General features: G+C 53.1%; 1 protein-coding gene across 1 annotated transcript; it reads left to right on the plus strand.

Annotated features, from left to right (window-relative positions):
- Window positions 1–1,928: 1,928 nt before the first annotated feature.
- LOC145415028 (uncharacterized) lies at window positions 1,929–2,906 on the plus strand. The gene has a single exon (XM_080284447.1). It carries the CDS (start codon window positions 1,929–1,931, stop codon window positions 2,904–2,906), a length of 978 nt encoding a protein of 325 aa, XP_080140573.1.
- The last annotated feature ends 14,699 nt before the right edge of the window (window positions 2,907–17,605 follow it).

The following is a 17,605-nucleotide window of genomic DNA, read 5'->3' on the forward strand; positions in this document are numbered from 1 at the left end:
CCTTAACAGAGTCACACCTCTCAAAAGAAATCTATGATGCTGAGGTACAATTAGAAAATTACACCACCATTCGGAACTGAGAGGATTGGGCGAAGTCATGGGGGTGTCATAACTTATATAAGAAATGATCTGGCCACAACTGTTGATACTTTACCCTCATTCTCGAATGGGCAAGTTGAAGTAAATATTATCCATATCAAGAGAATAGCCACAGTCTTGGTCAACATATACCTTCCTCCAAACTGCACCAAGGAAAACTTCCAGACTGCAACTAGAGCAGTAGAAATGGCACTTGATTCCCTCTCGGCACCAGTACCAGACATAATCATAACAGGAGACTTAAACTTCTCCATAATGCAGTGGCCATCAAGAAAAATAACAGGGGACACACATAATGAACAAGAGCAAGCAAATGATCTAATAAACCTTGCAGACAAGTACTTCCTCTCCCAAGTCATAGCGAAGCCCACAAAAGGTAAAAATATATTAGATCTAGTATTCACAAATAACCATGAACTAATACATGGCTACCAGTTAGAAAAAAACCATCTGGTCAGACCACAGTCTCATCAAAATAGGAACACAGGGCAGAAAAGACGGAAAATATCTAACTGATGCAAAAATAAATGCTCAAGACCTAGGTGCCCTAAACTTCTTCCACGACCATATTGAATGGGATAAAGTCAACGAAAACCTGTTGCAGCTAAATTGGTACATGGCCCTAGAAAACAAAGGTGTTGATGGTACGCTGGAGACATTCTTATCTACTGTACACTTCTCCAAGTGTGAAAGAACTGGATACCACCAAAGAAGACATCTGGATCAACCAGAACCAAAGCAATACCACGGACTAGAAAAATACTCCTGAGAAAAAGGACAACTGTACGAAAACAGCTAAACATAACAAAAAATGTCCAAAGAAAAGCAAAACTAGAACTAAAAATAACAGAAATTGAGAGAAGACTAAAAGACTCTTATGACGATCAACGAAGGAGGGAAGAAACCAAGGCTGTGACAAAAATCAAGAGTAATCCCAAGTATTTCTTCTCATATACAAAAAGGTACTCCAGAACTAAATCTCAAATCGGGCCTCTGCTGTCAGAAGGTGACTGGTAACGGACCCACATGAAATATGCCACATTCTTGCTAACCAATATGAAGCAGTCTACAGTAAACCGAACAACTCAGTGATCATCCATGACCCACAACTTTTCTTCAGGACTGACCCAGCCAGACGACAGCAACATACCCTGACAGACATTAGCTTCAGTGAGGAGGACGTTTTCAAGGCAATTGATGAGTTACTCGTAAAGTCTAGTTCAGCACCAGGTCTGGATGGAATCCCAGCAGTACCCCTAAAGAAATGTAAAGACGCTCTTGCACGACTCTTATACCTTTCCTGGAGCAGATCACTGAACACAGGGAAAATACCCAAAGACCTGAAAAGAACCACAATAACACCAATACACAAAGGGGGAGAAAGAGGTCTTTCCAAAAACTATCGTCCAGTGGCCTTAACATCCCACATAATCATAATATTTGAAAAGATTGTAAGGAATCAAATTGTTGACTACCTAGAGGACCAAAAGCTAATGAACAATAGTCAATATGGTTTTCGTACAGGGAGGACATGTCTCTCTTAGCTACTACAACATCACGATCACCTACTAAACCAACTGGCAGCTGGCAATAACATGGATGTGGTATTCCTTGATTTTGCCAAGGTCTTTGACAAGGTTGATTATGGAATACTTCTCCACGAGCTGAGAACCTTGGGAATATCTGGTAATCTTGGCATCTGGTTGCTTGACTTCTTGTCCTCTCAAAGCCAGACTGTCAAAGCAAATTGAGCGTCATCGTCAGAAAGACCGGTAGTTAGCGGGGTACCGCAGGGCTCAGTATTGGGGCCACTTCTTTTCCTTGTACTGATGATGGACATTGATGAAGGGATTCAGCACTCTACACTCTCATCATTTGCTGATGATACAAACATCAATCAAAATGTCAAATCACTAGAGGATGTGGAGGAACTACAAAAGGATCTGAATACTGTATATAACTGGGCAAGGAAAAACAACATGGTCTTTAACAATGATAAATTTGAGCTACTAAGATGTGGTCCCTTAGAAAATCTAAAAAGCCCTACAGATATCTACACTGAAGATGGACAAGCCATAAGCACCAGCAGGGAGGTCCAGTGCCTGGGAGTTTATCTTAGTGAATATGGAAAATTTCAGCGCCACTTTCAGGAAACGGTAAAGAAAGCAAACAAAGTAGCTGGGTGGATACTAAGAACTTTCGGTACAAGAGAAGCGGAATGCCTTGTAACCCAATGGAAGGCTCTTGTCCAATCCATCCTGGATTACTGCAGCCAGCTCTGGTCACCCCATAAGGTTGCAGACATTCAAGCCCTAGAATCTGTCCAGCGTCTCTTCACACGCCAGATCAGGGGAATGAAATCACTTGACTACTGGAGCAGGCTAAAATCCCTGAAAATGTACTCTCAACAGAGAAGGAGAGAAAGATATATTGCCATCTATGTCTGGAACATCCTGGAGGGACTAGTTCCAAATCCATCAGGAATAGTTCTACATCCAAGTGACCGTGCTGGACGGCAGTGTGCAAGAAGAGCACCACCCAGCCAGGCACCACACAAGATTAAAACCCTCTTAGGATACAGTTTCAACATAAATGGACCAAAAATCTTTAACTGCCTCCCCAAAGAACCGAGAGACAAAAAGGGCTGCTCAGTAGAAGTCTTCAAGAGAGATCTGGCGGAGATACCAGACGAACCTCCTGTCACGGGTTACAGCCAACTCTGCAGGGCAGTCTCAAACTCTATCCCGGATAAGCTGGACCTCGAGCAAAGGGACACAGGACTGAGGCGTTGCGGTGGACCACCATGACTGGGAGGCCTTGGCCTCTAGACTTCTTCAAGTAATTCAAGTAATTCCTGTATACACTGGAAATCATATTCTACTCTAACTCCACTTAAGTGAAACGGGGCATGAGCCTAAAGGCTGTGAAATATATGCAGCCCTAGATCAAATTGTGTACCACTTTTACGTAAATCAAGCACAGTGCCTATCTTACATCCTCGAGGCTGTAAATATCCTGCGTGATACACATAACCTATCTGCCAGCTTGAGTCTTGGCATTGTATAGAGTCCTGTGTAATTTTTTTTTTTTTTTATGTGACCGACTCTGGGCACAGGCTTCACAGCCTGCTTTCAAGGCCCAGTAGTCCTCCTACGTACCGTACACCTCTACATGTCACCACTTCGGCGCTAACACCCACCGTCCATACTGAATACATGCTAGGGCTGTCTCATACAGGACTGGTGTATTGGTATTAGCGGGGGTATTTTTACGACATGTCGGCGGGTCTTCTGGTAAATGAGTACAGTCTGATTTTCCCGAATTCAAATCCTAAACTGTTCCCTGCCCCCAGCGGGATTTGAACCCGGGTCCGTTAGGACTGTAGGCCAACTCTCTACCAACTGAGCTACCGCCTCCCCCTGTCTGTGTTGTCTTAAAGAATTTGGTAATATACATGTAAGGTAGTTGTCCTTAGTTTTTATGCCCTGTTCCCCTCCTATTGTATCCTAACCCCGGTTTGGAAAAAGAACCCGGCTATACCTTGGGTGTTAATAGGACGGGAAGTTGACCTAAAAACACCTAGCACAACACAGGTGGACAGTGCTGGTTCTTGACCAGGCAGAATACAGAAACGAGCAAAACAGGGAAAACACCAATGTGGCAATAAAACTGCACGTACAATTGCCCAAATTCGACTAGGAAAAGTACGACATACACACGTACCTATCCATAGTCAAGCCGCTGCTAGACATTGGTTTCTAGGACGATAGACAGAAAATTGCAGTCACCCTACCACTTTTGGGCAAAGCAGCGGCCAGTATCGCACCCAAAGTCGTCCCCGAACTGACATGGGCAAATTTCACTAAGATAGTAGTTTAAGCCATCACACCCTCCCTGGGAAGAGTGGTGGTGCTGTCACAACTTGACTGTTTAATTTATGACGGGAACCTGGATTACACCCTTATCCTGGCCAGGCAACTCATCACTGCTGCATACCCGAAGGCAGACACAGAAACCCGGGAACAGCATACCTTCCATACCCTCCTCAGAGTTCTCCCCAGTATGGTCAAGGAGCACTTCACCATACACGACCCTACGGGAGATCTGGACAGGGACATCCAGCTGACTCACCGACTCCTAACCTCTCGCTCCACCCCTCAACAAATCAATGTGGTTAGCAAGTTCCCTACAAATAAACCAGCTCCACCCAACAAGCCTCGGCCACCACCAGCCCACAACAACCCTCCACTAACACCGAACCTACCTAGGGCACACACCACAAACAAGCGCCCTAGCTACAAGGAGAACCAGAATCTAATTTCAATCAACCCTTGGGAGTTCTCCGTATGTAGCCACCGGTTCCACTTCACAAAATCCAGGAGCAACGCAAAGCCACCCGGCGCAAACTAAGCACCCCAGGCCAACGCAAAGTATCATCTCTGGAGAACGAGGGCCCCGAGGATGACACTGCACCAACCGGAGACACTGACCCTGGGGAAATGGAGCATGAGGAAGATGAGATCCCACAGTAGCTGGATTTTTAGGCCCGCCCCTGCACCTCCCCACGGTGGCGGGGGCCACCTCTCATAAATATCGCCCCCCAGTCTACGATAAGATAAGACTGAACGGGGTAAGAGTGAGTCTTCTGGTTGGTACGGGAGCGGCCAGATCGTGCCTCGACAGCCATTTCTACTCCTCCATAAGTCGGCTTTTGGCCCAATTTTCCCAACGTCGACTAATCTAGTAGATGCAGGGGACGGTCCTCACTCATCCGTGGGGAAACCTGGGCCTTACACACCGACACCCACCAACAAGTCTCCACCCAACACAAATTCATCGTTTTTGACTCAGCTTGTTGTACCTACGATGGATATCTGGTACTGGATCTCCTACAGAAACTGTGAGCAACCATCAATTGCCACAAATGGCAATTCCAGTTTCAGGAGTCCCCAGTCCCCTCCCCTGATCCCCCACAATCCCTGTGCACCTACAAAACCCCCCCGCCCCTCCCCAGCACTACGCACCACCTGCCCCTTCCCCCTCCCCAGCCCCCCTACTCGCCCCACCTTCCCCGCCACCACCACATCCACCGTCACGGTCCCTCCTCATCATGAAGCATGGTTACCATTGAACAGGCCTACAGGAACATCTGTCCTATTCTCCCCAAACCTGCCAACCAGAACCCTCTCGGCCTGCCTCCTATCCCCCACCTTCCTCCCCCCTCACATCGCGGCAGTCTGAATCGCCAACATCACCACAACTCCCCTTCACGCTACCTAAGGGGCTTGTAGTAGGAGAAATGGAAGAAGCAGAGCCATGCACCCCCCTCCTTCCCCACTCCACTGCCCCCTACACCCAGGCACCTCTCACCTCATCAAGCCGACACTCTCTGTCATCTTCTGGACTTTCAAGACTTCTTTGCGTCAGGACCCACGGACATCGGCCACACCACCTACCTGGTGCACAACATACACACCACAGGACTGCCTATCAGCCAACCATCCCGGCGGAAAAACCCGAAACAATGAGATAAGGAAGACTGGCAGGTCCAGGAAATGCTCGATGCCAGTGTTGTTTCACTTTCCACCACCCCCTGGTCCTCTCTAGTTGTCCTCGTCAAGAAGAAAAGACGGTACCATGCGATTCTACGTGGATGACGGCCGTCTCAATGATGTGACCATGAAAGATGCCACCCCACTTCCCAGGACTGATGACTCCCTCGACTCCCTGCACGGCGCCTCCTGGTTCTCTAACCTGGATCTCCAGTCATGGTATTGGCAGGTCCCCGTACACCCCGAGGATAGAGAAAAAACAGCGTTTTCCACAAGTAATGGAAAACATTACGAATTCAACATCCTGCCATTCGGGCTCTGCAACGCCCCCACCACCTTCTCCTGATTGATGGAGTCCATCCTGAGTGGCCTCACCTGGGAAATCTGCCTGGCATACCTTGATGATATCATCATTTTCAGCAAAACATGGGCCGACCACTTTCAATGCCTTAGGAAAGTTTTTCAATGCATCCACCAGGCAGGCCTCAAGCTCCGGCCTTCCAAATGTGTCCTGGCTGCATGGACTGTTGCTTTCCCGGGGCATATCATCTCGAAAGATGGAATATCACCCGACCCCAACAAGCTGCGCCCCATCACGGAGCTCCCCCTGTCACGAGACATACAAGATGTCCGAGCCTTCCTGGGCCTTACCTCGTACTACTAATGTTTTGTAAAGGGTTTAGCCAATATCACCAAACCCTTCCATGACCTGACCCAGAAGGGAAAACCCTTTACCTGGACTGATGAGCAGAGGGCTGCTTTCCAAGAACTCAAGAACAAACTCATCACTGCCCCGGTCGTCGCCTTCCCTGACTACACCCTGCCATTCCAGTTATACACTGACATCTCCCTGATCACGATTGGTGCTCTCCTCGCAGAAGTCCAGGAAGGGTGAGAGCACATCATCGCCTGTGTCAGCCACACCCTTAACCAGGCCGAAAGGAACTATGCTGCCACCAAACGAGAATGCCTGGGCATCGTATGGGCCCTGGAGCATTTCCGGGCCTACCGATCTGGAACCAATGTCACGATTAGTACCGCCGTCTGACCACCAGTCGCTCCAATGGCTACAACAGTCCGACACCCATAATGCCCAACTTATTAGATGGAGGGAGACATTGGAGGAATTCAACTATGAGATCTCCTACTACCCCAGCAAGCTCCACACTAATGTCAATGCACTCTCATGCCTGCCCATCCACGTGATCCAACTTGAGCCAGAACTCCTTCAACAGTGGGGCGACAAGGACTGCCTCCCCTGGATTCCATCCCATTTGTTCGCCAAACTCCACCACCAGGGTGACCACTTGTTCACCCCATCAGGGCACATCATCCTCAACCCCGACACTGCCTTGGATACCATGAGACACCTTCACTCCAACAACGGGATCCACCTAGTTATCAAGAAACTCATGCAGGTGTTCAGCATTGTCTATTGGACCCCCAACCCCACCAACCTGGCCAAACAAGTCACCCAGTCCTGCCGGGCCTGTGCATTGGGCAAGGATGCCATCTGCACGGCCAGCCCATCAGGAGGTATAACTGCCCACAAGCCTTGGCAGCTACTCTCTGTGGATATAGAGGGGCCCCTACCACCCAAATCAGGATATCATTACATCATCACCTTCGTGGATATGTATTCCAAATTCTTCATCACATGCCCGGCCAAGGAACACCACGCCGTCGTCATGGCTGATGCCCTAATCTGCCACGTCTTTCCCTACTTTGGAATTCCCCAGGCCCTACACTCGGACAATGCCCCCGAGTTCACCAGCAACATCTGGCGGGAGCTAGCCAACATATTCGGCTACCGCATCTCCCACTCCTCCCCATACTGGCCACAGGGGAACTGAGTTTGTGAAAGGAGCCACCACACACTCGTGAACCAAGTACACACCAGAACTGAGGAAACTGAAAACGAAGATTGGCCAGCCCACGTTGAAATTGTCCAGTGGGGAACCAACTCCTGCCCCCGAGAAGACAGTATATCCCCTCACGAGGGGATATTCGTGAGAGCCCCCCTTCTCCTGCCATTACGCTGACACATACAGCCTCCCACCACGTCCCCCACGTCCGACCCCCTCCACCACCTCAAGAGGCGACTTCACCACCTGCAAAACGGCCTGGACCTCCAACTCAACGCCACCCCCTCAAACCCCTACAAACCAGGTGATTCCGTGATGGTTGCAAAACTGCAGATTCCCCATAAACTCTCCCTCTGCTTTATGGGCCCATACACCATCACCCTCGTCCCTAACCCCTACCAAGTGACCACAGATTACCATAACACTTCACGCACGTACAGAAATCTCCACGTGCGACCGTTCCACACCCCTGCCTCCCCTCGCCCTACCCTGCCCACCTCCAGCACCACCCTGCCTCCACTCGCCAAGCCAGACCCCTCTACCGACTCCTGCAATTGCTACATCATGCCCTCCTCCTCCCTCCCATCATCCCCCACTCCCTCACCACTAGTTCCTTCACCTTCCACTCCTCACGCCACCTCACCTCCCGCCTCACCGCCACCGCAAATCCCTCCCTCCAGCCAACCCTCCCCACCCCTTTGCCACCACCTCCTTCGACCCTCACACCTCACACTCACACCACCTTACCTGCTGCCCCGCCACCGCCACACAGCCCGAGCACACCAAAACCATCCACAACCAGCACGCCCTAGCACGCCCACACACCACCCTCTGCCGCCTTCACCTCTGCATCGCCTCCCCCGTCATCACCTCACCTTCCCCCTCTGCCCCCAAACCCCCACCTTAGACGCCACTACCCAACACCGCCCAACCCAACACCACACCACTTGCAGCCAAAGCACCACGAGGCCACACTCCTACCTCGCCACCCACGCCCACCTTAAAGACCACCATCACTCACTCTGGCCGCCTTTCACGTCCTCTCTCCAGATTCACCGCCACCCCCTCCCTTACCCCTCCACCACTGGATTCAATCACCCCCAGCCCCTGCACTCCCAACACAACCCCCATCACCTTCATGCTACACCAAGCCCAACTGAAATATCCACCCACCCCTATCCCTGGGGAAAACACTTGCACGTCTCCCCAGCATAAAACCACCAGCCCCGCCTTGGTTGCCAGCATTCAGCTGAGACCCTCTGAAAAGCGACTACCTACAGTCATGAGGATGCAGCACATCACCTGGGCACCAACCTATGGCTGGAAGCACCACATCCACGGGCCTCATCACCTCCTCCAGCTCCTCCACTCCTTCACCCTCTACCTAACCTGCACCCCTCACCACGATGAAAACCTGACCACCACACAATGGTTCACCCTCCTCCAACATCTGACTCCAGCATACAGCACCAGCACCAGCACCACCAAGACCTCCAGCCATGGGGACCTGACTTTTCCCACCAAGACGGTGGTGAAATATCAGCCGTGGCAACCGGGGGCATCACAACACCCCCAGGAGGCAACAATGGAGGGGTATACAGGGCACGCGCGACATCAGTGTGATATGGGCATACATCCCATAAGGCAGCGCACCCCTATTCCACAGATCGCACCTGGCACAAACATCTCAGTCCGGGTGCATTACCCTCCGACTGAGCCAGCCCTCACCAGGATCGGGGTGGAGCTATTGCCTTAGCTCCAGGCAGCACCCCAGTGATGGCCAGTAGCCGCTCAAATATAGAGACGGCCTATAGCCGCTCAAACAAAGCAACGACCTATAGCCGTCCAATCGTGATGGTCAGTAGCAGCATATCACAGCGATGGCCGGTAGCTGTGCATACAGAGAGACAGCCTGTAGCTGCTCCTAGTGCTGCCCACCCCATCCGCAGTACCCGTGATGGTTGGCAGCCGCACATGGGGAGAGAATGGTACACCCCCTCACCTTCTGCAGCTACCTCAAGGGGCACGACACTGGTGATGGCCGGCAGCTGCACCAGTAGTCAGGAGACGCCCTGTAGCCGATCCTCGCCTATACGTCACCCCTCATACGGGACTTTTGCGATGGCTTGTAGCCGCGCCCATAGGCAAGTGATGGCTGGTAGCCGCACTTCGTCTGCAGTCCCGTTAGGAAGTCGGGCCCTGATGATGGCTGGTTGCCGCACCGACAGGAAAGGGATGGCCCGTAGCCACCCTCCTCCTGTTGCCCAAGGGACCTCGGTAATGGCCGGTAGCCGAGCCAGGGGGGGACACCACAAAAGTCCCTCGCCCCCTGACTTCACAACCTGAGGATGACCTTAACTCGGACTGCCCCTCCAGTGGCAGAGTGGGTCACGCCTCTAAGTCTCCAGACTGAGGCAGCCTGCAGAAGGAGAACTTCCCAATAGAGGACTGGTGGAGAGGCCCTGTACAGTCCCTGGGGTTGTACTCCATCCAACCAGCACCAGAGGGAGACCAACGCCTGCTGGACTCCTGCTGAAGGCAATGCCGCAGCCCTACCCTGACGGCAGAGCAGTGGGAGCGAGACTGCAGCCGACGGGCTCTCAATGGTGCCCCCAGTACCCTGGGGTTCGACCTTTCCAGTCGCGAGAAGGGGCAGCACCCTCTTCACCCCGGGTGCCTACAGGAGCACCTGCAGAGGTTGTTTGGCCTTAGTCCTGAGGGCCAAATCCCTGTGCCCAGCCCTGCCAGCGAGGGGCCTTTCACCACGCCCGACCGCAGTCCATGACGGGAGACGACGGCCCTGTGTAGTCCCGTGGCCTCTGGACGAGAAGACACCTGAAGGGACTCTACTGACACCTGTGAGTCCCTGGCCCCCTCCCCCTCATTTGGCCCGCTCCTTCACCCTCACACACCTACCAGTGACTGTGATATAACGTGCCCGTGTAGTGGAAAGTGAGAGTCAACAGTCAGTGTCTGAGTAGGAACTCTAGTGAAAGTGTCTATCCATTCCTCTGTACATTGGAAATCATATTCTAACTTCACTCAGGTGAAACGGGACACAGACCTAAAGGCTGTGAAATATATGCAGCCCTAGATCGAAGTGTGTACCATCTTTACTTAAATCAAGCACAGTGTCTGTCTTACATCCTCGAGACTGTAGTATCCTGCGTGATACACATAACCTATCTGCCAGCCCGAGTCTTGACTTTGTATAGAGTCCTGTGCAATAGTCGGTCTGTGTTGTCCTAAAGAATTTGATAATAAACGTGTACGGTAGTTGTCCTAAGATTTTATGCCCTGCTCCTCTCCTATTGTATCCTAACCCTGGTCTGGAAAAAGAACCTGGCTATACCCTAGATGCTAATAGGACGGGAAGCCGAGCAAAAAACACCTGACATAACGGTACACAATATTATATAGACACAGTCAGGCTTTGGATACACACTGTTATGCAGCATATTCTGTGCCCAACTTCTTGAGTTCAGATACGGTGCAGGCCTTGGGTTCTTTATTTTTGACCAGGCCAGAGTATACAGACAAGGGGATAGGGCTCAAACAGCAGCTAACCAATTCTACATGTATATTACTGTTACGCAGTGTAGTCTGGGCTCTGATTTCTCGGGTCCAGGTACGGTGTGGGTCTTGGGTTCTTTGTTCACGACCAGGCCAGAGTATGCAGACAAAGAGGGGAAGCCCAAACACTGGCTGATCAAAGGCACACGTATATAAATAATAAAGTGAGATACAGAACAATACTCACTATGGTCCATGACCAAACAGTCAGTACAAAATATTAACCAATATAGAGAAATATCATATACACAGCACGTCACACAGATGTGCTATGCACATAAACTACAACACCGCGTGATATAGACGAGATATAGGCTGCCTTATGCTACACCCACGTGACATGGAACGGAGAGATATATCACTGATTACCTGTTTGAGTGACAGAGACGGGAGACACTATTGTGACACAGTATTCCTGCATAACCTGGACACAGAGAGTAAACCCTTAGTACATTCACTCGGCATACATGGGATAGAACTATGGGGAGGGGGAAGAAAGCATGGAGTATATGGCAACTCAGGGACAGCAGCACAACACTGATGCTTACTGTAGATGGAGTTCACTGTGTATTGCACTGGGGGGGGGGGGTCACACGTGGAAGATGGCTGGGACCTCACACCTTTGTACCAACACTAACGTTCAACATCAGCTTTCCTTGGGATTACTATTTACTGCACGGGGGGGGGGGGGTCAGGGGCATCACTAGGTACACTAGAGGAGGTCTGTCTCACTCAGGGTCGTGCAGTAACACCGATGGGGAGATGTGACAACAGTCTTAGAGTCTCTCTACTCATGGGTATGGGCAGTGAGGGGCACTATGGTGTGCCGGGGGCCTGCTACACTGGCAGCCACAGGTGGCGGTCAGACGTAGGGGGCAGGCCATCAGGAGTGTGTTCCCGATGTAGGTCACTGTCGGGATCGCCATGGGTCCTGGCAGAGCTGAAGGGCGGGGTGGTGGGCGATCCTTTCTCAATAGGGGCCCTAGGAGACAGGTGGCCCTCGAGGCTAGGGCCGAATAGGGCCAAAAGGCGCGCAGCACGGCGCCTGCCCTTCGTCATGGTGGGTGTCTTGGGGGAGGGCCTTATCAAGCCCAGGCCTAGGGTCAGCTGCGGGACGGATGACGCCCTCATGGAACTGTGGTCACGTCTAGGAGAGGCAGCCGTCAGGGGTTGGCTGTGGCTGCCTGCGTCGGGAGGAGTCTGGCAGCTGCGGTGGGCGGTAGGGGCGGCTCGTCGACACCAGGAACTGCGGTCTTGCCTCGGGGAGGAGGCCACCTGGGGTGGTCTGCGGCTGCTCGCTCTGGGGGAGTCTGGCAGTGTCTGTTGGTGGTGAGGGTGATACTGCAACGACAGGATGCCTGGCCTCGGGGTGGTCTCGCCCTGGCTGTCTCTGGCGGGGTACCTGTGGGGGAGCAGTTCCCACCCCCTGTACAGGAGGAGCAGGGAGAGGGGCACCTCGCTCTGCCACAGGAGGGGCAGGCCAAGCATGGAGCGTCACCCTCTGTAGGAACCTCTGGGGTCACAGAGGGGGAGCGACCGGTGGTTTGCTCCCCAGCTTGGCGGGCCAGACGGTACCAGCCAGAACTCCATGTCGGGATGTGAGAGGGAGACCTGGTGGGCGCTCCTTCACCCAAACAGACCTGGTGGGCACTGCCTAGGTTCCTACTCAGGACAGTGGCCGGAGGAGATCTGGAGGACACTCCATCGGGAAGCCACTTGTCTTGGGGATGACCAGAGAGGGAGGCCCGGTGGGTCTCCTGGCTGGCACCACAGGTCCAGTGGACTCTGCCCTCCTGTTGTCAGGGGATGGTGAAGCTGGGGGACAACCAGTGGTCTGCCCCTCGAAGGTAGATCCGGTGGATACTGCCCCTGGGCCTGCTTTCCTCCTGGGAGATCCAGCGAAAGTTGTCTGGGAGATGTGCCGATGTGCTTGCTCCCGAAGGTGGGTGGCAGAGGGAGGAGAACTGGTGGTCGTTCCTCCCACAGTAGATCCGGATGGCACTACTGTGTCACTGCTCCCCTGGGGTATTGCAGGGCGTGAGGCTCTGGTGGAGACCCCTCCTCTTGTGAAGGCCGATCCGGTGGACATGCCGTCTGAGGGCCTGCTTAGGACTTGGCTGTTGCAAGTCCTGCCCCGATTCTGGCAATTACTGTCTCCATCGGAGTGTAGTGCACTCAAACTGCGTAATGCCTGGTGGCACGGCTGCGAGGAAGAGGGGTGTTGGGTCACGGGGGAGATGTATCGTTTCCTCTCAGAGGGTGGAAGAGCCTCCCCGTCATCTCCTTGTTGGGTGGGGGTCACCTCCCTGTGCCCTCCTCCTGGGGTGGTGGTGTCTGGCTTGCTCCACCAAGCGTGTATTTCACCATCGTCGCCGGGGTGGAAATCACGTCCCTGTGACTGGAGTTGGTAAATGTGGGCAGTGGGGGTGTGGTGCGAGGGCGTGAGGTGGCGGGGGAGGTTTGTCCAGTGGAGTGTTGGCTGGTTGGGCTGCTGATATGGGAAGTAGACCACGGTGAGTGTGGATGGTAGAGGTGTCTGCCACAGAAGGTGGAGGAACTGCACAGTACCCTTGAGGCGGCATTTCCATCCTAGGGCTGGGGTCCAGAAAATATGTTTGATTTTCATCTTGGGTGGTGAACATAGAAGGATGCGACGAATGGTGTCTGGCTGTAGACTGAAGACAGGTGAGGCCACCTTATTTTTAAGAAGCTGTCCATGGCTAAGCGGTTTAGTGGGGCGGGCGATTGGGATGTCCCACGGGGCATGGTTGGAATTTGAGGGTGAAGGGAACGGTGTTAGGGGGCTGTCGATGGCTGGGAGGGTGTGCAGGTGTATCTGGCTGGAGGGCGAGACAAATGGTCTGACCTGGTGCAGGTGGTAGTGAGTTTAGGTGTAGGGGGTGACAAATGGGCCACGGGCGTGAGTGTGGGTGGTGTAGTGGTGTGGGGAGGTGGCGACGGGGGTGGATGTGAGGGAAAGGTGGCGGAAGGTCTGGCATTGGTGTCAGCTGCAGAAGTGGTTTTTGTTGGAGTTGGTGTGTGAGCAGCATGGGCAGTCTGCAGGTGGCTGGAAGGGGTTGTGGGTGAGGGCAGAGGTGAGGAGGTGGTGGGTGGGGTGGGACAGGGTGCAGGAGAGGTGTGGGTTGACGGTGGCATTGGGTTGTCACATGGTGCAGGGCTCGAGGGTGGCGGTGTGGCAGGAGTAGAACGAAGTGAGGTGGTTATGGGTGAGTCGGGTGTGAGAGAGGGAGGGGATGTGTCTGGGGTGGGGGTGGTGGTTGTGATAGGGATGCTGGGTGAGGATAAGGAGGGGGAGAGTTGCAGGAGTAGGAGTTGTCAGAGTCCGGTGTGGAGGTGGGGGGGTGCAGTCAGGGGGTGGTGTGGGTGATGGGGTAGTGTGGGAGGTGTCTGAAAGTGCTGTGCGTGGCGATTCCTGTAGGTGCGGGTAGTGTTGTGGTACTGGACAGTGACCTGATACAGGTTTAGGACTTTTATGGTTTTGTAGGGGCCCGTGTAGCGGGGGGCTAGTTTGGATGGTGTTGGGAGGGTGGCTACCATAATGAAATTGCCCGGTTTGTCGGGGTTGGTAGTTGTGGTGTCTGGGGCCAGGTCTTGCGTGGTTTGTAGATGGTGGAGCTTGCGTTTGAGGTGGTGAAGGGGGTCGGAGGAGGTGGGGGTTGTCAGGTGCTTGCAGGTGGTGGCGGAGAGGCAGGAGCAGAGGTGCCTCGTTGAATACCCGTTCATGGGGGTGTGATTCCATCCTTGCGGGGGCAGGTGTTCATACCCCCACTGCACTATTCTTGACATGTGCTGGCCAGTCATCGTTTGGATAACTTGAGTTCTGGTCCGCACTTGGTTAAGTAAGGTGTGGTGGCTCAGATCACAAATGCCGTTTCCTTAGGGCCAATAGGGGAGAAGTGTGAGATGTCGTAGCTGATGAGGATGGATAGTTCGGCCCAGACGCTTCCTGTGAATTCTAGGCATTGTCAGAGTGGAGGACCTGGGAATGCTGAAATACGGAAACACGTGCCGAGTCAGGGCATCAGCGACAGGGAGGGCGTGATGTTCTTTTGCCGGACACGTGATTAAGAACTTGGAATATGTGTACACGAATGTGATTATATATTTGTAGCCCGACTTAGGTGGGAGAGGGCCAACGACATCCACAGATAGCAGCTGCCAGGGCTTGCTGGCTAGATGTGGCCAGTTGGGCCTGGTGTCCTAGTGGTGTCTTTTCCCAGAGCATAAGCTCTGCAGGACTGCACTACTTGCTGTGCGAGTTTGGAGGGATTTTGGGGACCAAAAGATGCCATTAAAAATTTGGAAGAGCTTTTTGGTGCCAAGGTGGATCCTGTTATCGGCGGCGTGGAGGTGTGTGAGGGTGTCAAGGGTGGTGTTGGTGTACAGGTAGTCACCGTGCTGTTGTATTTTCAAGAATATGTGGGTGGGCACCCAGTCGGGGTGATCCTTGGCTTGCCAACATTGCATGAGGATGGAGGTGGTCTGGACGGCGTTGACAGGGAGGCAAGGGGGGGTGTCGGCATTAGTGTGGAGTTTGGCGGCCCGGTAGACGATGTCGAAATTAAATTTCTCAAGAGTTTCTCTCCAGCGGATTATTTGTGTGTTTTTGGTGTCCGACTAGCGCAGCCATTGCAGGGATTGGTGATCCATGATGATGGTGATGTGGGTACCTGCTAGATAAGCTCGGAAATGCTCAAGGGCCCAGATAATGCCCAAACATTCCTGCTTGGTGGAGGTGTAGTTCTGATCCACCTGGTTCAGGGTGCAGCTGGCGCGGGCAATAATATGTTCCTTGCCGTCTTGTACTAGTGCTAGGATGGCGCTGATTGCCACTAGCAACACGTCGGTGTACAAGCGGAAGGGGAAGGTTTAGGAGAAAACGCCAGTACAGGGGCCATGATAAATTTGTCCTTAAGGGCGCGGAAAGCCTGCAGGCGGTCTTCAGTCCATGTGAAAGGTTCCCCTTTTTTGGTGAGATCGTGTAGTGGTTTGGAGATGGTCGTGAACCCTTTCACAAAGTGCTGGTAGTGCGACGCAAGGCCTATGAACGTGTGGACCTTATGCACGTTCCGGGGCAGGGGGAGCTCGGCCATAGCCCTGAGTTTCTCTGGGTTGGGGGCCATGCCTTCTCTGGATATGACGTGACCCAGGAAGGAGACTGAGCGCTGGGCCAGGATGCATTTAGATGCCTGGCTTGCCGTATCCTGGAAAAAACCTGTCATAGGCGATGGAGATGGTTGGCCCTGGTCTTGCTAAAGATTATGACGTCATCCGGGTAGGTAAAGCATATTTCTTGAGTGAGACCACTTAACACGGACTCCATTAATCGGGAGAACGTGAACGGGGCATTACAGAGGCCGAAAAGGAGCACGATGAACTAGTAGTGCTTCCCGTTGCTGGTGGAGAATGCTGTCTTCCCTCGGTCCTCGGGGTGGATGGGGACTTGCCAGTATCCTGATTGGAGATCGAGGGTGGAGAACTAGGATGCACCGTAGAGGGAGTCAAGAGAGTTGTCAATTCTGAGCAGGGGGTGGCGTCCTTGATTGTTATGTCGTTGAGGCAACAGTAATCCATGCAAAAGCGCAGAGTCCCATCCTTCTTTTATACTAGGACGATGGGGGAGGATCGTGGGCTTGAAGAGGATGATATCATGCTGGCATCTAGCATGTCCTGGACCTGCCGGTCTTCTTCAGCCTGTTGGGTCGGATTTTTCTGCGCAAAGGTTGGCGGATGGGTGGTCCTGTTGCATGGATCTCGTGGGACAGGAAGGTGGTATGGCCAGTGTCCGTGGGTCCCATCAAGAAGATGTCTTGGAAGTCCAGGAGGAGGCATCTAAGGTTGTTCGTTTGGTGGGGCGAGAGGTGGTCAGGGATGGGGGGTAAGGATGGGTGGCTTGGAGGGGAAGTGCAGGGCTCAGCCTCTTCCATTTCCCCTACCACCAGTCCCTTAGGGAGGGTGAGGGGTGAGATGGAAAGGTTGGCTAGGTGTACTGATGCGATGTGGGGGGGAAGAAAGGTGGGGGGATAGGGACGCATGAGGCGATGGCGCCTGTTGGAGGAGTTGGGGAGAACGCTATGTAGTTTCCAGCGGGTTGATGCAAGGGGAGCCAGGCCTCGTGGTGCGGGGGGGGGACAGTGATGGTGGAGGTGATGGTAGCGGGGAATGTGGGGGATGAGGGGAGGGAAGGTTCACTGGAGGGAAGGAAGGAGGGGCGGGGGGGTGGGGTGTATGGTGACGTTCGGTGTGGGTGGTGGTGTGGTGGTGATGCATGTGCAGAGGGGCTGAGAGGGTGGATCTGGTGACTTGTTGCAATGTAGCCGCTGCCTGTGGCAGTCAATGTTGGCTCAGAGTTTGTGCAGTAGATCCAGACCAAGGTAGCCGTCGTAGGCACGGCAGGTAGAGTTGAATATGATGAACTGATGTTGAGAAGTCGCTTGTTGGTGTGTTTGAACACGGAGGGCCCGTGTCTCCCCATGGATAGGCAGAGGGTCATCC

Source organism: Coenobita brevimanus, chromosome 101 (assembly GCF_032717465.1).
Source record: "Coenobita brevimanus isolate Jiangsu-jjx chromosome 101, ASM3271746v2, whole genome shotgun sequence".
Classification (NCBI taxonomy): Eukaryota; Metazoa; Arthropoda; class Malacostraca; order Decapoda; family Coenobitidae; genus Coenobita; species Coenobita brevimanus.

Coding starts and splice junctions, on each gene's coding strand:
- LOC145415028 (XM_080284447.1), top strand. CDS start 1,929: ATGATGGACATTGATGAAGGGATTCAGCACTCTACACTCTCATCATTT.